At 36.4% G+C, this 26,133-nt stretch overlaps 1 protein-coding gene across 1 annotated transcript in view; it reads left to right on the forward strand.

Annotated features, from left to right (window-relative positions):
• Nucleotides 1-26,133, forward strand: part of LOC106876453 (dynein beta chain, ciliary) — an 855,334-nt gene that overhangs the window by 644,392 nt on the left and 184,809 nt on the right. The window contains exon 40 of the mRNA XM_089350837.1: nt 3,579-3,740. Coding sequence (XP_089206963.1) covers nt 3,579-3,740 — 162 coding nt within the window. The remainder of the gene's footprint in view (nt 1-3,578; nt 3,741-26,133) is intronic.

Here is a 26,133-nt window from a genome sequence, read left to right on the forward strand (position 1 = left end):
AGAGAGACGATTGCGCTGGTTTGGACATGTGGTGAGAATGAATGAGGATAGCTGCGTGAAAAAGTGCCACTCCCTAACAGTTGAGGGAACCTGTGGAAGAGGTAGGCCCAGGAAGACCTGGGCTGAGGTGGTGAGGCAAGACCTTCGAACATTGGGCCTCACCGAGGCGGTGACTACTGACCGAGACCTTTGGAAATGTGCTGTGCGTGAGAAGACCCGGCAAGCCAAGTGAGATCGTTGCCAGTGCCCCTGGACTGGCTCTTGTGCGGGTGGCACATAAAAGACACCATTTCGAGCATGGCCGTTTTCGTGCGGGTGACACGTAAAAGCACCCACTACACTCTCTGAGTGGTTGGCGTTAGGAAGGGCATCCAGCTGTAGAAACTCTGTCAAATTAGATTGGAGCCTGATGTAGCCATCCGGTTGCACCAGTCCTCAGTCAAATCGTCCAACCCATGCTAGCATGGAAAGCAGACGTTAAACGATGATGATGATGATATATGTATATATATATATATATATCGTTTATTTCAGGATGGTCATTTTTTTTTTTTTTTTGCCAAATAAGCACACATGCTTTATATTCCTTGTTCACTCGTTTTTTTACTGTTCTTATTTTAACTCATGACCATTGTCCGGAAATCTTTTATCACACATTTGGGGCCTTTTCAGTGACACTTTCTAACCTCATGTGTGCTCTTGCTCCACTTAGTCCGTTCTGTTCTTCTATGATGTGTATCCTTATATATGCATCTTTGCATCTGTATTTATGTGTATGTGTACATGTGTGTGCATACGCATGTCTGTGTTTCACGTGTGTGCTTATATGTGTATATTTGGGCTTATGCCCTTTATATTGTTGTCATTGTTATCGTTGTTCTTAGTTGCCCTATGATCCTCCCCTCACTCCCATCCCCTCCCCTGTTGCTGCTGCTGCTGCCTTTGACCCCACCTTTTGATACCACTCCTGTATCTCTGTGTGTTTCCCTTTGCATCACTCTCTATGATGGCCTTGTACTTAGATGAACAAACACAGAAAGACATAAGCAAGCCAAACTTAGGAGCCAAAATAGCTGCAGCCGCAGTGAAGAAAATGAAGACAAAAGGAGGGTCAGCAGAATGGGAGGCAATATCTATAAGAATAATGATAATAGTGGGGATGGTAACAACAACAATAAGAATTACAATAATAGTGGGGCTGGTAACAACAACAACAATAATGAAAACAACTATGAAAACATGCAAACCAACACAATACACTCACAACAATACACATTACTGGCAACAACTACACATAGAAACACCATTACCACCACCAATAACAGCATCAGCAGAGACAACCAAAGAGATGATAACCAGAGAAATGATAAGATAGAAAGTAGTTCAACAGGTATAAATGACACTAACCCTTTTCACACCCTATTCTTCAATCCATGCGATAAGCCATACAATATGAGTCATATTTATCCAACAACCCTACCCTTTAACAAAAGAGTTTGCATCCCTCAACAGACAAATGACGAAATAGAAGCATGCTTCACCATAGCCAGTACTAAACTTAGAGTTTAGAACAATGCACTAGTAGATACAGTAGTAGATGGTCTGATACAGTTAGAATGGTTAACTGATCTTAGGACAAAGAGAAATATCAAATTCCTACAATTTAATATCAATAGTTACTACTCTTCAATATCACCTGTTCTTCTTAACAAAGCTTTAATTTTTGCTCCATAGAATTCTGATCTGTCTAGGAATGAAGTGAACACCATTTTAGCTGCCAAAGTACTATTACTGAATTTAGTGATAAATTCTGGACAAGGAAGGATTGTGATAATTTTGATATTACCATTAGGTCAAGTGACTCAGCACAGGTAACTGACCTCATGGAAATATACCTACTGTCTATAGGGATGACATTCCAGTGGTATGCAAATGCAGTCTTGTAAATTATGAAAGGTTTAAGAAAAAAATTCTTCAAACTTTTTAAGAATGATGGGCAATCAATCTTACTTAATAGTAATAAGAGGATAGTTAATTTTCTAGATATCATGTTGGATCTTAACTCTGACCTGTACAGACCATACCACAAACCCAACAAACATCTAAACTTTGTAAACTAGCTCTTGAATCATCCTCAAAGTGTAATTAAATCAATAGTAAAGAGTGCTTTCATGAGGATATCTATACTTTCAGCTAACAAGGAAATATTTAACCAAAATGCTAAATATTACAATGCAACCCTAATAAAATTACCTACTCCCCCAAATACTGTATTTATATGAAAAACTGTGATAGAAGCAACCTGCATACTGCTAACAAGTAATACTGGTAACCCTACTCCTACCATGTGTGTGTCTGTGTTTGTCGCCCCACCATCGCTTGACAGGTGATTTTGGTGTGTTTACACACCCATAACTCAGTGGTTCAGCAAAAAAAAGGGACCAATAGAATAAGTACTAGGCTTACAAAGAATAAGTCCTGGAGTCAGTTTGTTCGATTAAAGGCAGTGCTCCAGCATGGCCACAGTCAAATGACTGAAACAAGCAAAAGAATAAAAGAATTAATAATATTATGATAAATGACAAAACTTCTTATAATAATAGTTTGCATATTTAAGAGATAAATTAAATTATGCAAGATTAGAACAGATGGTGTTGATGAAGCCAAACTGCATTTCATCTAAGCTAACTTTGTTCCGGTTCAATTGTGCCATAACATTCTATGTGACCTGCATAGCCTGGCCCAACACGTTTCAGCCTCTATAATTTTTCACAAAAGCATATCTTCTGCCCTTGTTACAGTTTACAATGATATTGATATACCAGTCTTTAGCTATCATATAATACTTCCTGTGTTACTTGATCAATTATTTGGGTGGTAATTATGTATCTCAACTTGTCAGATATATTGAGTATCTCGGTAACTATGCCTGTAAGTCCAGCAGCTTTCCCTACCTTTATAAGAAGTTTTGCCATTTATCATAATATTATTAATTCTTAATTACTTTGTCTACTACACATCTATCACTAACTCCATTGTGTTATGTGCTTTTACTCAACACTTCTCATGCATTTCCAGAATTGCACCCCTCTGGAAACCTTTCCCTGTTTACTTTTTACTCACTTATTGGCATCAAATTATTAAAGTTTATGCAGAATAAGTAGCTGTACATCCCTTTATAGACTGGATAGGCCTGAGGGGCAATGTGTGCCATTTCTCAGATATATCTATCCTTAAAGAAAATGCATTAACTCTGATATGTGACCTGTCTTGATGAACTTGCTGTAAAATGGTTATTAATCATGTTTTATGACCAACTAGTTGATATTCATCCATGTTACCTATAAGAAACTGGACGTAAAGCATTTTCTCATTCAAATACTGCTTACGTTAATTATTAGTGACAGAAGCAGTTTTGATATCAAAATGTAATCTTAAGTTGGATATAAAGTTAATTGCTTACTTTGATTTAACCTTATTTATGATATACCAATTATGGTTTATATAGCTCAAATATTTCTCAATTTTATGAGATCAGATCCAATATATTAAATTTTTCTTTTATGCCTTTATTTCAGGGTATTTTGTTCTCTTCCAAAAATTGCTGTAATACCCCTGCTGAATTGGTTCGACTTTGGGTGCATGAAACTCAAAGAGTTTACTGTGACAAGCTTGTAAATGAACATGACATTGAGCATTTCTTGAAAGTTCAGAAAGATGTCATTACAAAATGCTTCGAGGTATTATTATATCAATATATCATTGACAAAATTTCTGTGTTGGTAAACAAATATTTCTGTAGTATAATGTAAACCAATATTTCTTTAGTGTACCATTCATAAATTTGTAGGAAATTCCTAGCTAATTTCCTTTTTAAACTACACCAATTCTTCTTTTTAATGTTATAGATATTTTAGTAATTTTTATTAAAAAGTTATAGATTTTAAATCTAAAATTGGAGGATGTAAATATTTTCCTTATTCATTATCTATTAGAATAACATGTTTTCTTTTTCATGTGACAAATTTTACCGTAAAACATTGTTTCAATGAATGCAATTTTCTATATTTATCAATCCACGATGCATATATATTTGCAAATAAGAACAAGAACAGACTCCCTTTGCATATCTGCTGACTTGATAGCTGTATGTCAATCAAATAAGCAACTGAAGTTTCTACAGCACATCATAGCAATATCATTCCTGTTGCACATCATAATTATCTCTGAAATAATGTTTTCTGTTATAGGCACAAGGCCTGAATTTTTTAGGGAGGGGTACAGTCAATTACATTGACCCCAGTGTTCAACAACCCCCAAAAGGATGAAAGGCAATGGAGATCTCAGCAGAATTTTAACTCAGAATATAGTGACAGGTGAAATACCACTAAACAGTTTGTCCAGATGCTAATGATTCTACCAGCATCTGTCCTGGCACTTCAGCAATTCCTAGTACTTTACACATTTTCTCACATTGATTTCAATATGCTCTTTCTATGGCACTATAGAAACTTCTAGCATTATCCTTTGTTTTATTATCTCTGAAATAATAAAACAAATGATCATGCTGGAAGTTATTATAGTGCCATGGAAAGAGCATATTGAAACCAATGTGAGAAAATGGGAGAAGTACCAGGAATTGTTGAACAAGTACCAGGACAGATGCTGGAAAACTATAGAGTGTACTATAGAGGCTTTGCAGGATGTTCACTTTGCAAAGTCATTAATCAATTGAACTTTACAAGGACAGCAAAGAAAAGGGCCAGTTAATATATGAGTAAAGCTGCAGACAAAACCAAGGGGATTTGGATTAAAAAGGCTGATCCATTGATGGTTGCTGCTGAAATGCAAGTAGAAACCTCATGAATCCCACAAAGGTGTTTGATGTTGAAAAACACAAAATACCTAATGACACCTGGTCACTGTTGATACGTCTCAGCTTGTCCAGGAGTTGTACCTTACACATAATGTAAGATTGTTCAGAAGAAACAAATAGATTGGACTGTAAGACATGTAAAAAAATTTGTATTATAAGGAAACATGTATTATGGATAAAGATGGAGTGACTGGAGAGAATAAAGGATGAATATAATTCTTTAGATATACAATGATTTTGAAAACAAGACTGAAAGCATGAAAATTGAGAAATGATTGGATAACAAAAAAAAACCCAGTCAATATATGAAACAGTTGTGGGATGGTGGAAATTGTCATAAATATTCCACATTACCTTGAATATCCAAAGTATCATGAATACAATGTTTGAAAAAATAGTTCCATGGGATATGACCCTTTTACATCAAACCCCAGTTTTTGTGGGGTTCTTTTTTTTTATATTATTATTATTATTATTATTATTATTATTTTATTTATTTATTTTTTTGGCTTAGTCAAAAGAAAAATCAGTGCCATAATCTTGGCAAGACTTGAGGTTGGCAAAGAAAAGAGGTGGGAAAAGTACAATTTATATGTTACTTAGATGGAAGTTGGTGACTACAGATTAGTCTGCTAGAAAATAAGGCAGCAAGAGCTGTTACTCAAGATGCCAGGACCCAGTGTATCTGGTGGCAGGCTTCAGTTGGCAAACCACTTCCACATGTACCCTCTGTCATTCAATGACACTAACAAGGATGGTGCAGCAGCACATCCAAATATTGAGTAATCCTCAGATCAGAGACCTGGCCTGCATGCTTATAACAGGATGGACCCCACTAAAATCCCAGGAGTATGAGATAATCTGCCACCTTCAAAGTGGATCATGGTATTTTGTATGACATCAGCATTAAAAAGGTTTGTTTTAAGGAACATTGAGGTCCTTCTTTTCTACACTGATGATCTGCTATTTGGAATGACCAAGAAAAATATGGCAGTCCAAACTTTCCTCTTACATGAAAATATCCCACAGTGTATTTGCAGTGCCAGTGTTGATTCTAACATTTGAGATACTTGACTGGTCTGTAGAAGAAATCCACTCCATAGACAACCTGCAAAAATTATAACATCAGCTGGAAAACTCCTCAAAAATAGTGATATCAACAGACTCTACATAAGAAGAGATAAAAGAGGGAGGGGCTTGAGATCAGTGCAGACAGCCTTGGAATGTTGCATAGTCTCTCTTGGACAGCACTTGCTAAACAACAGCAGCAAAAATACATTAACTTAGTGCTAAAAAGTGAAGAAAACAATATCCTATGTGTTGGAAGTGAACTCCTTAGGAAATATACTCTTTCTGATGACCTCCCATACAACCCCAAATCAACTGGGCCTCAAAGAAGACCTGGAGGGGAAACCCTCAGCATACCAGAAAAGATCATGCATTTGTATGCTTTTCATAGACTTGAATAAGAGAATAACATTGACATGAAGCAAAGCCTCTCTTGGATTTGTAAATGGTACATCACAGCACACTTTGAAGGCTATGCATTTGCAATCCAAGAACAGGAGATTACTACTAAATACTTAATCAACAAAAGAGACAGTGATGCCCTTGAAATTCCCAGATGCAACTGTTAATGTAGATTATGTCTTATTTCTGTGGAAGACATCATACATGTGACTAACAGTTGCCCAAAAATGTTATCAAGGTACTACTTCCCTATGTGGCATGATAATGTCTCAAAAACAATATACAATGCCATTTGGGAAAAAAACTGTCCTGAAATAAATATAGAAAATCCCCCTGTTATTGAATACATACACAAATACCAGCACAAGGAATACTGGTGGAACATTCCCATCAAAACATCTGTCAAGTGTAAGCATAACAGGCCAGCTATTATTATTTGGAACAGACAAAAAAATGTATATACTGTCGTAGAGGTAAGCTGTCCTGCTGATGTGAATGTCTCTTTAAAATCAAAGGGAAAGAAGATAATTATGAATAACTGCTTTGAAATCTCCAGCTTCTATATCCGGATTTCAAATTTACATTTATACCAATTGGAACACTTGGTTTTGTAAGTAAATGCCTAACTGTCTGTCTGAATAAGCTTGGATTTTCAGAAAAAGAAATCAACCAACTGATTCGCACATTACAAAAACAATATGTAAGCAGAACAATAAAACTATGCAAGATTTTTATAAAGTCTAAAATGTGACATTGTTTTTATTATCTACATTCCAAAGATGGAGCTTTGGAACTTTGTCTTTCTTAGAAACCAGCTCCTTCTTCAGAGGAAGAATTTAAATGATTAAATACATACATACATACAAACATGTGCACGCACACATGCACACACACACACGCACGTGCGCACACACATGTGGTAACTGTAATGGTCAGTCCAATACTCGCACATGTGTAATTACTGGTCATTATGAAGGCAACATATTGGAAAAGTTGAGCTACAGAATGAATATATTAAATAAGTGTTTTAAACATTACATATATTGCAGCATATCTATGTAAACAGCACATGCATCTTAATATATTTACATAATCACAGTGCTGTAACAATGCACACAAAGAAGTAAGTCAAGTAATATTTCAAAACAGTTTATGAAAAAGATAAACACCACTTGATATGTGCGTTTAAATATAATTGTAGAATTAAAAACAATCTGAAAGTAAAGATTACCCAAGCTGTATACAACTTTAAATTTAATTCTGATAAAACTTCATTGAAAGCTCAAAGAAGATCATTGTCTGTCTTGAAAAACAAATACAAATATCGGTGAATAGATAAAGTCATCATGACTAAACATATAAGACTCTTTCAATCAAATTGTAACTACAGTCGCTGTATACAATGGACATACAATCTTAACAAAGGTTTATATGAAGCATATATACAATCTGAGACCCATAAATTTGATTTTATGCAAAGGCCAAAAAATTTGTGGAACTCTAAACACCTAGAATTATATTTTTCCCTGAAATATTTAAACGGACCAGCAAAGTGTATCATTAGATGTAAATTGACACATCTAACAGACATACCTGATTCAAAGCAGCCAGCCATTGAAGATAATCATCTCCCTTCCACTGATGGACATACAGAACAGTTAGCTGAATCTAGTAGTAAACACACCAACAGTTTGGCTGAAATCCATACCAGTGCTGTACAAACAGAAGAACATCAAAAGTTTGTGGACACCTTACAAGTGATCTGGGATATATGTTTCAACAGGCCTACAACCTTGATTTGAATGACAATAAAGAACCCAGTAAATTAGAATTAGACGCAGTAAATGAGATCACAAATATTAGAAGATCACACAGTCTGGAGGTATGAAACCCTTAACCTTTTGATATACAGGGGTTGGACAAAATAATGGAAACACCTTAAAATTTCAAACAAATTTATTTTAATATGGGGTAAGACTGCCTTTGGTAGTAATTACAGCTGAATTCTATGAGGTATGGACTCATACAAAGTTTGAATTGTTTCCAAAGAAATTTTTATCTATTCTTCAGCTGAAACAGTCTCCAGTTCTTGTAGTGATGATGGTGGAGGATATTAACTCCTTAGTTGTTTTTCTAAAATGCACCATAAATGTTCAATAATATTGAGATCTAGGGACTGTGGTGGCCAGATAAAATGTTCAACTTCAATAGAATGTTCCTTGTGTCATTCAGTAACAACTTTAGCTGTGTGAATTGGTGCATTGTCATCCTGAAAGATTGCATTTCTCTCTGGAAACAGTTCCACAACCATAGGTTGAATTTGATCAGATAAAATGCTTAAATAGTCTTGACTGTTAATTCTGCCATGAAGGGAAACCACTGGGCTGGCAGATTTCCAAGATATAGCCCCACCCCCACCCCGGTCATCACACATCCTCCTCCATATTTAACAGAAGGCAGTCTGGATCAAATGCTTCTTTTGGTTGTCTCCACACATATACTCAGTCAGTGGTTGTAAATTAGGTAAAGGATGACTCATCCGCAAAAACAACATTCTTCCACTGCTGTAGGTACCAATTCTGTAGGTTTTTACTCCATTCTAAATGCTTTGCAACATTTGTTTCTGAAAGTAGTGGTTTTCTGATTGCAGCTCTCCCATGCAATTTTCGGCTTCGTGCAGCTCCCAGCAAACAGTCTTTGTGGAAACTGGGTTCTCGAGGTGGTCGTTAAGCTCTACAGTAATTTTGGGAGCTGTACTTTTGTGATCCTTTCTAACAATTCGCATAAGAGTCCGACGGTCCCTAATCTGAATGCTTTGGTTTCTTCCAGAGTTTTGTTTCGATGAATAGGTTTTTTCCCTCTTTCTCAAAGGCTGTCATTACTTTCAAGACAGTACTTCTTGATACACCAAATATTTTGGCTGTTTTCGTTATGCTAACTCCTGCCATACGAGCACCAACAATTTGACCTCTTTGAAAGTCCAATAGATCTGTCATTTTAATGAATTTTAATTACCTTTTTCTGATGATTTCTGAAAAGAAACAGCAATTTAAGCAAAACATGTTAAGTAACACTAATAACAAATCAAAAAACATAAAAATAAACAAACTTTTGACGGTTTTATAGATATTTCAAAATTATGATGCTATGATGCTAGGTGTTTCCATTATTTTGTCCAACCCCTGTATGTCTCAACAATTACATTACTAGCATATTGCAAAGAGCTGAAGTTATGCAATCGAGATTCAAGCAGAAAGCCTGAACTAGCATGGCCACATCATAATAAAATTTTATCCCTGCAAAAAAGTATCTCACAGACCGATGTAGTTATGGAATGTAACAGCGAAAAACTTCACACATTATCAGGAAGATCTCAGAAAAAATTAGAGAGGTGATTTGGTGATACAGGATTCAAAAACATAAACTCTAAACTGCACTAGCTGAAACAACAACTCACAGTTACAGCTGAAAATCTAAAATATGAATTTACAACATATAAACAGCAAATGCAAGGATCTCAAGTTAGTTTATCACAGCTTCAATGAAAAAGGCCCAATCTCTGTAAAAGACACCCCAACAAAAGATCAGGTTGAGAGCTACTGGAGATCTCTGTGGGAAACAAATGATCAATTCAACAAACAAACTACGGCTGAAAGAACTACTGCAGACATGTCCAACAAAAGCAATATGAAATAGATGGCAAAATACTGGAAACAGTTCCACAGAAAATGTCAAACAGGAAATCTCCTTGGCCCAGACCTCATACCAGGTTACTGGCTGAATAGTTTCAATTTTTATCAGCAAGATCTCATATGGTTGTATGGAGAAAGTATCAAGGGAGGACAAGACTTACCTCAAAAGTTATCAACTGCAACCACTCTCTTCATCCCCCAAAATAGACAAACCACCCTTGCTAAAGATTGCCACCCAATAGCCTGCCAGAACATCATGTACAAATTATTCACTGAGTACCTCAATCTGTTCTTGCAGGACCATTGTGCCACTGACAACATTATAACACCTAAGAAAGTTGGAGGAAAGAAGGTGTGAGGCTGTATATAGTAGGTACTAATTAAGAAAATGATCTAAGAAAAAAAATACAGTAACTTAATGGTAGTGCAGCTGGAGTACCAGAAGGCTTTTGATAGTATACTACATGGGTGAATTATCAAGGCTTCACGGTTAGCCAAAGTGCCACAACCACTAGTGAGTGCTATTGAATACCTGACCAAGGCTTGGTACACTACTTTGCTCCTCAGAAGCGATAGGGAGCAGATTGACTCTGAGAGCATTTACTACCAAAAAGGCATCTTTCAGGGTGATAGTCTGTCAGTATTACACTTTGTGCTCTCATTAAATCCACTATCGTACTTGCTCACAAAACAGAGTGACCAGTGAAATGGATCTAAAAGTATCTTCCATCTTTTCTTTGTTGATGACCTGAAACTGTATGGGCTAAATATCAACCACATAAAAAAGAAAAAAAACATTTGGACCTTATAACCCAATTTTCTTTGTAGCCAGCCTACTTATGCGTACCTTTCCTACATTGGACACTAAACTCTGCTTGCGAAGACTTGTTGAGGCAAGTGAAATCGAACTAAATTTGATGACTGGCACCCGTGCTAACGTCGTCTCCTTCATTGGACATGAAACTCAGCTTGCGAAGACTTATTGGGGCAAGCGAATAGCAAAATCGGGATAGCACCTGTGCCCAGCGTTGCCTTTCTGGCACTTGTGTCTGTAACATGTGTAAGGATTTTCGAGCGAGATCGTTGCCAGTGCCCCTGGACTGGCTTTTGTGCGGGTGGCACATAAAATACACCATTTTGATCGTAGCCATTGCCAGTACTGCCTGACTGGCCTTCGTGCGGGTGACACGTAAAAGCACCCACTACACTCTCTGAGTGGTTGGTGTTAAGAATAGCATCCAGCTGTAGAAACTCTGCCAAATCAGATTGGAGCCTGCTGTTGCCATCCGGTTTCACCAGTCCTCAGTCAAATCGTCCAACCCATGCTAGCATGGAAAGCGGACGTTAAACGATGATAATGATGATGATGACTGGGATGAAATCTAGTGAGTCCAAATGTGCATTTTTAACATCTCCATGTTGTTGTTGCAATTTGTCACTCACGAGTTTTCTCTCCTGGGTCCTTAAAATAAACACTTCATAAAGTTTATTTCTGGTACTTTAAACTGGAAACAGCTTACTTTAAAATCAGAACAAGGCTAAACTTCTGGTTTGTGGCATCATTTTCATTGTGCATTTACTCACTACAAGGTACACTGGCCACAGTTTTTTTTTTTTGTTTTTTACTGAACGAAAATGGTTGCTCCAGCATTTGATGAAGCTTTTCTGCATGAAATATTTGATTCTGACTCAGATGATAATTTCAAAGGATTTACTCAGGCAGATGTCGATGGTGAAATGATTTGAATTGATGATGAGGATATAGATTATGTTTACAGTGATATTGAAGATGATGTACCGAGTGGATACTATCATCCATAGTTCGTTGATTTTAAGGAGAAAAGTGGCCCCAAGGAGATACCTGATGGTATCTCCTTGGGGGAAATTCGTTTGTCTCCTTCTTAATGACAAAATTATAACTTTGTTTATCAATGAGACAAATATATATGCTAGTCAGTTGAAGGAAAAGAGAGGGGGAAATGCTAGTGCCCACCCATATATCAACACATGTAAGGATGCCACTTTTGAAGAAATGAAGGCATTTGTCACAATTTTACTTTTGATTGGGCTCACCAAATACTCATCATATGAATTATATTGGTCTGCTGATGACTTTACTGAGATACCAGGCTTCAGACACATCATGTCAAGAGACAGACTTTTGAGAATCCTGTCCTTTTCCCTTCTTTCAGACAACTCCAAAGTAAAACCAAGGAATCACCTTGAGCATGATAGAGCTTACAAAACCCGACCACTTTTTGAAAACATTGTGCCACTGTGGAAAAAATACTTTTATCCTGGAAAGGAACTTTCAGTGGATGAAAGTATGATTCCTTTCAAAGGAAGAACAGGCCTACTGATCTACATGCCAGCAAAACCAACCAAGTGAGTTTTGAAAGCCGGGGGGCTGGCTGATGCAAAAATTGAATTTTTGCATCAATTGGCAGCTGTAGTTGGGCTGAGAGAATGTACAAAATACGAGCCATGTCATTTACATGGGCAATTTTTCTTTTTTTTTTTTTGTTGCCTGCATTATTTTATGGACCTAACCCAGCATAGAACAGGGACATGTGGATCATTACATGTAGACCACCAGAATGTGTCTGATGAAATCAAAGCAACAAGACCCCCAAGCAGGCAATCCTCCCTTTACACACAGAGATGGATACATTTTGTACATTTCCTGATATGACAAAAGACCTGTGGATCTTCCAACAACTGCCCACTCTGCTAAGACCTTCAGAAAAGAAGTTTGTTCAAAGTGTCATAAAGGTCATACCAGGATTGTGTACAAACCTTGTTCTGTACAGTCCTATCTCAGCACATGGGGTGGGGGATTGACAGAGTGGACAAGCAGAAGACGTATTACATGGTGCTGCATGGATGTACTAAATGATGAAAGGACGGTTTCTTCTATTTTTTAAAAATATGTTTCTACAATGCCCTTGTCATCTGGAAAGCGGGTCAATGCTGAAAAGTTCAGGCTCAAAATTGTGCTTTCCCTGCTGGAAGGCTACCAGTCAGGTGCGTCTCACAGGAGAAGGAGAATATCAGAAGCCCCTCCCACAAAGAGGCTGGTGTTAACACAACACCACCTTATTATTAACCCCAAGCACCTAAAATCTGGTAGGCCTTCTCACCCAAATTGTGCTGTTTGTTCAAACAAAGAGAAGAGATGCCACCAGACCCAGTTTTCTGCAGTAGATTCCCTATACTCCTGCTTCCAGAGGTATCACAGTCTCGTAGATTAAAAAGTAGACTGCTCCCTAGAACTCCATAAAAAGTGATCAAAGTATGTTGAAAGTATATCAACACATTTGCTTTTTGTTTTTGTTTTCGATGTTAAAACATGAAGATTCATGCAGAACATATTGCATTACATCAAAATATTACTCATCCATTTGTTTATTAGTATACAAAAAAGTTGACTCTGTGCACATAATACAACAAAAAGTTATAACAATTTTAAAACAGTAGGTGCTCATACAGTTCTATATTTAAGAGATGAGGAATTATGTACATTATTTACATTCAATGGATATTTCTCCTCATCTTGTTTCCCCAAGACACCTGAAGAAGGCTGGAGGGTATATCAGCCGAAACGTTGTGTTAACAGCAAACAAGATGAGGACAAATACCCATTGAATGTAAATAATGTCAAGTAGGTGCTCATGGTCTTTGCACCCTCAAAAATAATGCAGTGGCAGGAGAAACAGTTCTAGGGGTAGATCTGTGTGCTATAAAGGTTAGTAATAAAACATGGAAAAGTTGTGCCCCCTTCTGAAGATCTAAGAATGACTGGCTTGACAATACAATCTCTACAGTCAGGTTACAAATATAGATATCTCAGACAAGATGAGAATGGCAGATATGATGGACCCATAAAGAAGGAGAGGACCAGAAATGAATACTTCCGCAGAATAAAGGGAATATGGTCATCAGAACTCTCAGCTTAGAACAAGCATATTGCCCACAACACCTTTAGTAAAAAAAATAGACCACTTCACTAAACAGATAGTACATGGGTATTGTGCACATAAAATATACGCCATAGAAGGGACTGATCATGTCAAGAGCTTACATGGAATACCAACAAGTTTACAATATTCCACTTTGAAGGCTATGTCCAAGTAAAAGAGATCCACACCAAGTACCTACAGCATAAAAGTCAGAAAACTTTGACAGACAACAAATGTAAACTTTGAAAGGCCAAGACTGAAGACATCAACCATATTATTGCCAACTGTGAGAGAATATCTTCCAGATTTTATCTTCTCATGAGGCATAATGCAGTGGCCAGAATGGTCGGGAACTGGATTACAAAAAAGAAAATACCAACAAGGTTGATCATATTGAGACTGATGGGTCAAAAGAATACTGGTGGAACTTAAAAATTAAAACAGCCACCAAGTTAAAGCACAACCAGCCAAATGTTGTGTGGGACTACAAAGAAAAGATATGTTTTGTTGTGGAAATCAACTGCCCTCTGGACATGAATGTGGTTAGAAAGGTACAAGATACATTAATATGGAGTTTACAAATCCAGTCCACAAGATATACTTTCAGTTTCATACCTATTATTATTGGAGCAAAAGGGTATATATCAAACAATTTGGGGCAAAGTATGGCTGAACTTGGATCTTGGGGAGAGAATGCAAATCCTTAATTCATATGCTGCAAATGATCATGATATTTGGGACTATAAAAATCTGCAAGACCTTAAAATTTAAAGAATGATGGTTAAAAGAAGATACTTTCCTTCACAACCTTGTTATCAAGTATGTGGCTGGTCAAAATTTGCCCTAAAATTAAAACGAGAAAGAGGACACACACACACACACACACACACACACACACACACACACACACACACACACACACACACACACACACACACACACAAAACACACACACAGATATAAGTACACTATATAGAGAGTTACTACAAATATCAGTGTATATATATATATATATATATATATATATATGCACACATATACATACATTTACCTGTCAGTATATATATATATGAATTTAAGCACAATATACATATTGTTATTTATATATGTACATTTATAGTTACATTAAAAGACATGTTGCACACATGGAAGCATACTCATAAATGTGTACAGGCATCTACAAATATAAGAATGAAAGTGTATGCATAGCTTTGAGTATACATATTCATGCATACAGACAGATGTAGATCATATACAAGCAAAGAGAAACCCACAAATATTATGACATCATGGCTGCTTGTAATGTACATTTTGAGGAATGATGAGGATTAACAAATATAGAATGATTGTTGGGTAGGTTTTTGTTGTTGTCTTGAGTTCAGTTTTTTCATATGAAAGGAGTTTATGTCTCTGCAAAGGATTTCTTTGGTTTTAAGGTTGAAGGCTTTGAGTCTTTTCAGATATGCAAAAAGAGTAAAATTTGAAGACTAATTTGTATGGATTACTTCTATTCATAATGCTCCAAATAATAAAGCAATGCATGCTGGAGTTTTTCAGAGACATATGCGGTTTGAAGGTATGTGTATGTAAATGTGTGTGTGAGAGAGAGTTTCATGCATTGTTACTTATCTAGCTGGTTTCATTGGCACTGACTGAAAGGATAAATATGAAAAAAATTAGAAAAATCTATGATGTCACATGAATAATGCATATTTTATCAAATAGTTTGCCTGTTCAGTAAATAAATAAATAAGATAAACTAAAATAAAATAAAGTTAAAGGAAAGGAGACAGAATAGATATGCATATACACTCATACACATAAACAAAGGTTCCAGCATATATACACTTATATACATGCATATGTATATATACACATACATACACACACACACATGTGGACAACTAACTGATAATAAATATATATTGGACTTTTTCTCCTCATATCAATGAATGAGGGTTCAGCAGGACATAACTGCACAGTGTTCTCAGTTTGATGTTGATGTTTTGCCATGTCATCTCATATGGAAATGCAGACCTATTTTTCATATCCTGCTGCAGATATTGCAGTAGTGATCTCCCTCATTTAGAGGGTAGATTGGATCTGGCTCTATGCTGGGCTCTCTCTGGGTTTTAATGATAGCTGCCTCAAATTCATAGTTGTCTTGGTAGCAATAGCTTCTCCATTGAGTTCTATTCAGTACTAACAATTCCCATGTCTTCAGGTTTATCTTACTGATTTTCAAGTAGATCTTTAGGGTATCCTTATAATGTAGCAGTGAGTGACCTTGGTGCCTAGTACTAGAGCTAAGCTGACCATAGAAGAGAGCTTTAGATGTGTGAGTATTTTCCATGCAATCCATATGGCTAACCCACCTCTGTTGCCCTTTTATAAGGAAACTCTCTTTACCTAGAATGTCACATCTTGCAAGAACCTTTGTGTTGGGGATTTGTCCTGCCACTTGAGGCTGCAAATTTATTAAAGGCAATAGAGATGGAATAAGTCTAGCAGGTCACAGAGCGGATCATAGCCCAACTAATTAGGGAGAGAGTCCGCTTAGATGAGATGCAGTTTGGTTTTGTTGCCAGGTAGAAGCACCACTGATGCTATATTCTTGGTAAGGCAACTGCAGGAGAAATACCTAGCCAAAGATAAACCCCTATACTTGGCTTTTGTTGACTTGGAGAAAACCTTTGACAGGGTCCCCCGATCCCTTATCTGATGGGCGTTGCGGAAACTAGGGATAGACAAGAGGTTAATAAAAGCTGTACAGGGATGCTGTCAGTAAGGTAAGGGTTGGCAAAGAGTATGGTGAAGAATTCCAGGTAGAAGTAGGGGTTCACCAAGGATCAGCCCTCAGCCCCCTCTTATTCATCATACTCCTCCAGGAAATAACAGAGGAATTCAAGACAGGCTACCCTTAGGAGCTACTCTATGTTGATGACCTTCGTCTCATAGCTGAATGACTGCCAGAACTAGAGAAGAAATTTCAGGTGTGGAAGCAAGGTTTAGAATCGAAGGGCCTTAGATTCAATGTTGCAAAGTCCTAGTAAGTAGGAAGGCGGACAAATCACAAACCCCTTCAGGTAGATTGCCCTGCTTGATCCATAGAAAAGGTGTAGATAGAAACTCCATAAGATGTACCTAGTGTAAGCTATGGACACATAAGAGGTGCAGCAACATCAAAGAAAGATTAACCGGGAAGCTAGCCTTCATGTGTGGCAGATGCACAGGTGCAATAAACACCACAGATGCTCAGAAAACAGATTCCATCACATGCCAGGGGGAGAAACTAGAAGTAGTTGATAGCTTCTGCTACCTAGGTGACCAAGTTAGTAGTGGGGGTAGATGCTCAGAGTATTACCACTAGAATAAGAATAGCCTGGGCAAAGTTCAGAGAGCTCCTACCTCTACTGGTGACGAAGGACCTCTCGCTCAGAGTGAAAGGTAGACTGTATAATGCATGTGTGCAAATTGCCATGCTGCACAACAGTGAAACATGGGCCATAACTGCTGAAGACATGTGTAGGCTTGAAAGAAATGAAGCCAGTATGATCCGCTGGATGTGTAAGGTCAGTGTGCACAAATCAGGCAGTAAAATCCAAAATCAAAATCACGATCAAAAATGGAAATTGTAGTTGTGGCTGATGTCAGTGCTGCCTGACTGGCTCTCGTGCTGGTGGCACACAATAAGCATCACTCATGCATGTGTCATTGTCAGTGCCGCCTGACTGGCTCCTGTGCTGGTAGCACATAAAAAGCACCATCTGAACATGACCGATGCCAGTGCTGCCTGACTGGCTCCCGTGCCGGTGGCATGTGAAAAGCACCCATTACACTCTCGGAGTGGTTGGCGTTAGGAAGGGCATCCAGCTGTAAAAATATTGCCAGATCAGATTGGAGCCTGGTGCGGCCTCCTGGCTTGTGAGTCCCCAGTCAAACCATCCAACCCATGCCAGCATGGAAAACGGACATTAAACGATGATGACGATTTGATATGGTACCTGCAAAATGTCCACGTTTCACAGCCACATAAGAGAAAGGTAAACACTACTGCCTGGTACACTTTGATCTTGTGATCCAGCTGATGATCTCTCTGCAGTCTGTGCTGGAGTCTATCAAAAACTGAGCTCATCTTAGACAATTGCTGGGTGATATATTTTATCCAGTTGACCATTGTTTTGACAAGATGCTTCCCAGGTAGTATAATTTGGGGACACTATTTAGAGGGGTATTGCTTAACATAATGATAAGATACTGTTTGGATGTCAAGGTGCTGGCTAGTGTAAAACCTCAGTCTTCCTCAAGTTTATTGTTAGGCTGAAGTATTTGACAGCAACTAATAATTGGATGTCCTATAGAAAGAGCACTATTATGGCACAGTCATCAACAAATAGAAACTTTTTGAGAATTTGTTTCCTGACTTTGATTATGACTCTCATATTGTAGATTGAAAATGTTGCCATATGTCCTAAGGTGGATATGCATACCTTCAACATTTTTGAATATGACCAGTGACATGGCTAAGAAGTAGATTGCAAACAAGACAAGGGCCATTATACAGCCCTGCTTTGTCCCATTCTTTACAAGGAATGTACCAGAAGCTGAGCCATTCTTCCATTATGGAGGCCATCATACCATTTTAGAAAGATCTTATTATCTTGGTCATCTTTTTGGGGTACCCAAATTTGTGCAGAACTTTCCAGAGAGTATAGCTGTTTACTGTATCAAATACTTTTGTTAAATCAACAAAGACCATGTACAGGTCCTGGTTCTGCTATTCTGGCCTTCTGCTGGACCTGACATGAAGCAAATATCCTATCAAGTGATCTTAACCACCATGAAAGCTACATTGTGATTTAGGGTACACAGTATCCATTAGATGAAGAATAATCCTGTTGAACATGACTTTGGTGAGTAACCTTTTCATTTGTACAGATGTATTATTGTGGCATCTTTGTAATCCTTAGGGACAACAACTTGGTTTGATATGTCCTGAAAAAGCTTGACAAGTTTTTTTAACCAGGTACGTTCCATCATGCTTGTAGACCTTGTTTGGTATGCTGCCCAAGCCTGGTAACTTCCTGGAGGACAGCTGCTTTATAGCTTTCATCACTCCTAACAGGAATGTTTTCAAGTTAAACTGATCCAAGATAGTGTGTTGTGGGAGGGAATCAATGATGTCATTATTGCTGTTGGCTGTATTGAAATTCTCTGCCCAACAAGAGAGGATGTCATTCTTACCTGTAAGAAGCTAGGTGCCATCTGATATGAGAACTGGTGCAGTACTATTGAACTTGGGACCATAGATTGCCTTGAGACTCTCATAGTAGTTCATCATGTAATGTTTGTCAACAACTGACTGTAGTTCAGATGCTTTGTTTTCCCAACATAGGTTCTTCATGGTTCTCAGTCTGATCTGCAGGGTTTGTTTTGTCTGATGGCCCCTGTTGATGATTTGATTGAGATGTATACCTTATGAGAGAATGCATTTTGTTAATGAGTTTTGCAATGTCCTGATTGCTCTCATTGAACCAGTCCTGATGTTTGCACTTGGCAAAACCAAGAAGCTCAGAAGCTGTTTTATATGCAAGTTGCTTTATGTTTTCACAGTATTCAAAGTGTTATCTAAGATGCTGTCCAGAACTTTGTCCAAGGTCTGTTCAAGTTTAGTGCACTTTTCCTTCACGTTGAGTGCATAGATTGAGCCTTTTTACAAGTTTGGCTCTTTGTCTAGGTTGTTTGGCTGTAAATTTTAATGGCAGGATGTCTGTGATCTGGCCAGCAATCTGCACCTCTGAGTCATCTAGTAATTTAAATGTCCTTCTGTCATATAATCACATAGTCTGTCAGATGCCAATCTTTTGGTCTGGAGTGCATCTAGGTTGTTTTTTGCCTGTTGGCTAGTTGGAAGACTGTGTTAGTAAGTTTCAACTCTACATTTTGTTAGGTGGAGGTGATCATTAGAATTCTCCTTTCCAATGCCAAGCTTCATTAGTACACCCCTCCATGTAGAGTCATCCTCCCCAACCCAAGTATTGAAGTCCTCAGGAGGATTAGCTTATCTTTGTAATGGTACTCCTCTAATTGCTCTATGAAAAAAGGTCGCTATAGAAGACCTTCTTTGATTTCTCCTTGTGGGTCATAGTTTGGACATAAGCACTTGTGATGGCTGCATGCTGGTTACTTGCCAGTTCCAGACATGTCATGAGAGGGTCATTGATTCCTTTCAGCAAAGCCTACACTTACTTGTCTAGACTTCTCTTTGGACTTTCCAATCTGGATTATATAGGCTGCACTGACCTCCTCTAGCTGACCCTCTTTTCAAATCTCATCTCATTTAATGCAACTATATCAATGCTGTATCACCCTATGACTGCCTGTGTGCAGGGTCAAAGCTGAAAATATCCACTAACATCTACCTGTCTTCATCACCTCTTTCTCTATTAACACTGGTATTATAATCAAATGGAGGAAGTGTGATCATGTTGATGCTGATGTTTTTGGTTTACTGAAGCACCTGCACAATGAATATTATTGTAGCAGGCATGGTTTGTGCTGAGCCAGTCCCATTCTCTTGTCCTTCAAACTTATATTGCTGTGGTACAGCAAGTGCTAGAGCTCAGTAGTTATAAGGATGCAGGATTTATATAAAGTTATCTCCTTTTAGATAAGTAGCTAAAAAGCTAAAGGGCCTCATCTAACCTGGGTCTGTTGGGTGACTGTGAGTAACCATCTCCAAAGGCAATTACATGCTATAGTTGGTATGCTGGCAGATGCTGCTGCTCTGAATTGGAGTAGACCCGAGAAGAGTAATGACTAAGAGGGGTTCCACACTCCTTAAAATCCCAAAACTCCCAAATCAGGTTCCCACTACTAGATGCTGTTTAAAGTTGTATCCAGAACAAATATACATACATACATATTATATAATATAACATAATAAATATCATAATATATATTATATATTTATATTAGATATGATAAAATACAATATATTTCACACTTCAACAGTAACTGGTATTATAATCAAAATGAAACTGCAAATTTTTATTGTGAATTATATTTATCAATTTCACACTTATACATACATATGAAATTGAATATTAAGTTTTTTTCTTTTCAAAATATTACTGGAAGAAGTAGTAGAAATTCTCTGACAACTATTGCTCACTCTTTCTAGTGGTGTGGCAAGAAGCCACATCCTGCTGTTACACATACAACTTTCCAGCAGCAATCCTCTTCAGCCAGGTTTGGCCACAGTCTTCATTAACTTCACATAACCATCTGAATTGTGCCTAAAGCTCTATTTAAGGATGTGGGGAAGAATTCTGGCATGCAGATGAAGTCAGAATGCCAGTTGCATCCTTCCTGCTGGCCACAGCTTTGTATTCTCTGCTACAGCTGTCCATTATCATATCTTAAAGACTTTACAGTGTTCAGAGAGCATTGATGCTGTCATGATTTTGGCATTTTGATGTCCTCTGAATATTGGAAAAAAGTTACCTGTATCATGATTATTAGTGCCAGGGTTAGGATTAGGGTATCAAAATTCCATGCTGCAGCACGGAATTTTGTCAGTGAACAGGTCTCGGTCTCAAAGCGATGAAAATATTTTGGCAAATTAAATTTAAATGTTGAAGTGAATCTAACGGTTTTTGTGTGCTTCTTAAATGGCTTATAAACACCTTCCATGCTGCAATTGTTTTCGTTCCAGCACACGATCTCAGATCAGGTCCCTTGCTATGCAAGTACATCTCCATAAAATATATATATATATATATATATATATATACATACATATATACTTTATTGAAAAGCAGCCAAAAATTTATCACAGAAACAGTTACCCAGAGTTTCACATTCCCGTTTGTCAGACAGTTTTGTTTAGAATGGAATAGAAATAAGGTTATAAGCAAACATATACAATTAGTTTACTGGATACACATTTGCAAATGGTTTTGTTTCATTGGTCCTTTCAACTAACGGTCTTTAGCATACAATGAACAAATTTAAAAAATCATCCCATTATAAAATCGAAGAAAACCTTAAATCAAAAAAAGTTTATAAAAGGACAGAGTCTAAATACATAGGGTAAATAATTATTTGTAAAATATAAATCAACACATTAAAAATTATATCTGTTTAAAAATTAAAAATCAAAACTTAGGAAGAATCTGATTGCTTTCTTCCAAAAGATGGGCTTATGGATTATGATAGAAAGTAATCTTAAGAGCCTAGATTTTTTAGATATCAACTTAGATTTACAGTTAGATAAATTTAAACCCTACCATAAACCCAATGAAGAGTTGTGTTATATTAGCAAAGAATCTAATCATCCACCTGTAATACTTAGGAACCTAGTTAGTAATGTAGGAAGGCAAATATCATCAATTTCTTCAGATGAGACAGCATTTCAAAATGCTGTGCCATATTACAATAATGCATTAAGGAAAAGTGGATTCTCAGAGAAGATCCAGTATAATCAAGTTAATGCTAACAATAATAGGACACGTAGAACTAGAAGTAGGAAGGTTTTGTGGTTTAACCCAGCTTTTAATATGACCGTAAAAACTAATATAGGTAGGGAATTCTTAAAATTAGTCTGTAAGCATTTTCAACCAAGCCATAAGTTCTATAGAATATTTAATAGGAGAATGCTGAAGGTTAGCTATTCTTGTTGCTAAAACTTGGCCTCTTTTATTAACCAGCACAACACTAAAATTATTGCAGACAACTACACTACCAAATCTAATCCAAGGAATTGCAACTGCAAAGATGAGACTTGCTGTCTGTTGGAAGGAAAATGTCTTGAAAAAGGTATTGTTTATAGAGCCACAGTGCAAATAGATGGCTCGCAAGAATATAAAACATATACAGGGGCTTCAGAAAATTCTTTCAAGACTTGATTCTATTCCCACCGAAATTCCTTCTGAACAGGACAGTGACTAGTCTTGCAAAGCATGTCTGGGAATTGAATATAACCTGGAAAATTCTTGATAAAGCATCAGCATACAGACATGGAGCTTATAAAAGACCTATGAAATGTGATCTTTGCCTCTCTGAAAAGTTCTTTATCCTGTTCCAGGGTAAAAACACTTTGAACCAGAGACGCGGACTCTTAAGTTCCAGCAAGCACACAACAAAATTTAAAATGTCAACTGACAAAATACCGTATGGGTAATATGTTTTGACTTTCAAGATATTTTTTTGACTGTCACCTTTGAATTTGTCTTTACAGTGTATGGTTATTTTGCATCACAATGATGATGTATATATCTCGACTTAATCTTTAAGAAAGCCTTCAACTGTTCTATAAATTTAATTTTAAGCATAAACTTTGCTGAGGTTCATTTTTTTATTATTTCATTTTATTTTATCTTATTTTGCACACCTATTTAATTATGTTACATCAAATTAATATATAATTTTCATTATTTTATATTTTTGTTTTATTTTTATATTTTAATATTATACACACCAGGCAGCTTTTTTAAATTGTTTGCATATGTACGTTATGATGTACATATGTCCCTATACATTTATATTTATGTGTATGTATGCATTATAAGTATGTACATGTATGTATTTACCTGTATGTGTGTGTACGTACATATGTGCATGTGTGTAAGTATACATGTATGTATATACATATACATGTGTACATAGATGTGTATGTATATGTGCATATATTTTTATTTATGTGAGCATGTATTTGCATACGTATTTTTGTATATTTGTATAAATATCCCTATATGTGTATATTTGTATGTATATCTATACTAATGTAGATATATACATAATTTTATGTGTGCATTCGTTGCATAAACTATTTGAAGTATCTAATCCCGTTTTCTACTTGCAAATGCTTTTATGTAGTGCTCTATGTCCCTATCTTTTTCCCCTTCTCTTGCTAGTTTTCTGTTTCTGTTTCTTTTTCTTCTATGTTCTCTTCCTCCTCCTCATACTTAATGTTTACCTCCTCTTTCTTTCACCTGTAGCAACTAGCTTGTATAAGCATATGCCAGGAGATTTTGAACGCATGCATGTGTGCATACATACATACATACATACATACATACATACATATATATATATATATATATATATATATATATGTGTGTGTGTTTTTATATCATTAATAAATTTATAAAATTATTAATAATATACACAGGAAATCAATATCCAAATTTCCGAAAGAAATATGTTTAATGTGACACAGTAATATTTTGAATTATAATCAAATTAAAATTTAAGATGTACAAAATATAAATATATATAAAAAATATAAATGTACATAAAAATACATGCGTATATAAATGTATATAAAAATGTATGCGTAATTCAGTATAAATATTATGAAAGTCTAAAAATTAAAAAGCATCTGACGATCGTTTCACAGACATTATTGCCTCCACAATGTAATCAATATAGATAAGCATACTGGTAATAATTCCGCTCTTCGGAGATGAATGGAGTTATTATATACGTGTTAAAAACGAATGGTATATATAATAAGATGATATTAATTAAAATATTAAATATGCAGTTGTATATATATTAATGCCTCGCCTATATATGTACATATGGAGGCACGTGGCCTAGTGGTTAGGGTGTCAGCACCATGATGGTAAGACTGTGGTTTCGATTCCTGGACCGGGTGACACGTTGTGTTCTTGAGCAAAACACTTCATTTCACGTTACTCCAGTCCACTCAGATGGCAAAAATGGGTAATGCTGTGATGGACTGGCGTCCTGTACAGCTGGGATCACATACGCCATTGAAACCAGGAAACTGGGCCCATGAGCCTGGCTAGGCTTTAGAATTTTTAAGTTTTAATTTTTAAACAGATATAATTTTTAATGTATTAATTGATTTATATTTTACAAATTATCTACCCTATGTATTTAGACTCTGTCCTTTTATAAGCTTTTTTTGATTTAAGGTTTTCTTCAATTTTATAATGAGATGATTTTATACTGAAATTTGTTCATTATATGCTAAAGACCGTTAGTTGAAAGGACTGATGAAACGAAACCATTTTCAAATGTGTATCCATTAAACTAATTGTATATGTTTGCTTATAACCTTTTTTCTGTTCTATTCTAAACAAAACTGTGTGTGTTCATTGTGTAAACTATTTGAAGTATCTAATCCTGTTTGCTACTTGCAAACACTTTTACATAGTATATTACTCTACCTCTGGTATTTGAGTACTATTTTTTCCACCTTGTTTCGCATTTATGTGCTTACTCTAGTATATATATATATATATATATATATATATATATATATATATATATATATATATATATATATATATGCACAGTTTTGCTAGCATAGTCGAATTTACTACTAGAATATCATACCGATGAAGGAAATTGAGTATTATTGCTCATAATCAAGAACCGCGTCTATGATTAACTTCGAATGGTTAGTTTTCATTTGTTTTTTCTTCTTGATTTTGCCTTTGTGAGTTACAAGTAATGCTATCTGTTGGAGTCTGAGCCTTTTTAGCTGCTATTTCTGAACTTCGGTATGTGGTGAAGCAAATGTTTGCTGATCCCTTAATTATGTTTATATATATACATAGACAGATAGATAGATTCTTTCTTTTGCATTAGTCCATGGACTAATACAAAAGAAAGTATCTATCTGTCTATGTATATATATATATATATATATATATATATATATATATATATATATATATATATATATATATACACTAGCAGAAGTGCCCGGCGTTGCTCGGGGCTTAATTGCTTTAAAGTACTGTTAATGATTCTACTCAATTATGATTATTGAGGCAAAGATTGTTATAAGTTGACGACCAACCAATCGATTTGCAACTGCACAGAAAGCCCTGCCAAGAGCATTGCAACACTCTCAGAAGCGGGTAACAATAGAATGTGAGGTGGCCCTGAAAAGGCTGTTTTATTGTTCTCACAATTGTAACAATGTCTTAGGTAGTCATGTAAGGGTGTGTAAAACGTTCGCAAGTGAATACAGCATCTTCCTTTTCCATCAACGGCAGTGGACGTGCTGTTACAAAACTTCATGGTCTGTGAAAACAGAATAGATGCCCTATGGAGGAAAGATGTGGATTAATCTTGGGTTAGTAAATACGGGTAA

This window comes from Octopus bimaculoides, chromosome 1 (assembly GCF_046866305.1).
Source record: "Octopus bimaculoides isolate indiv1 chromosome 1, ASM4686630v1, whole genome shotgun sequence".
Classification (NCBI taxonomy): Eukaryota; Metazoa; Mollusca; class Cephalopoda; order Octopoda; family Octopodidae; genus Octopus; species Octopus bimaculoides.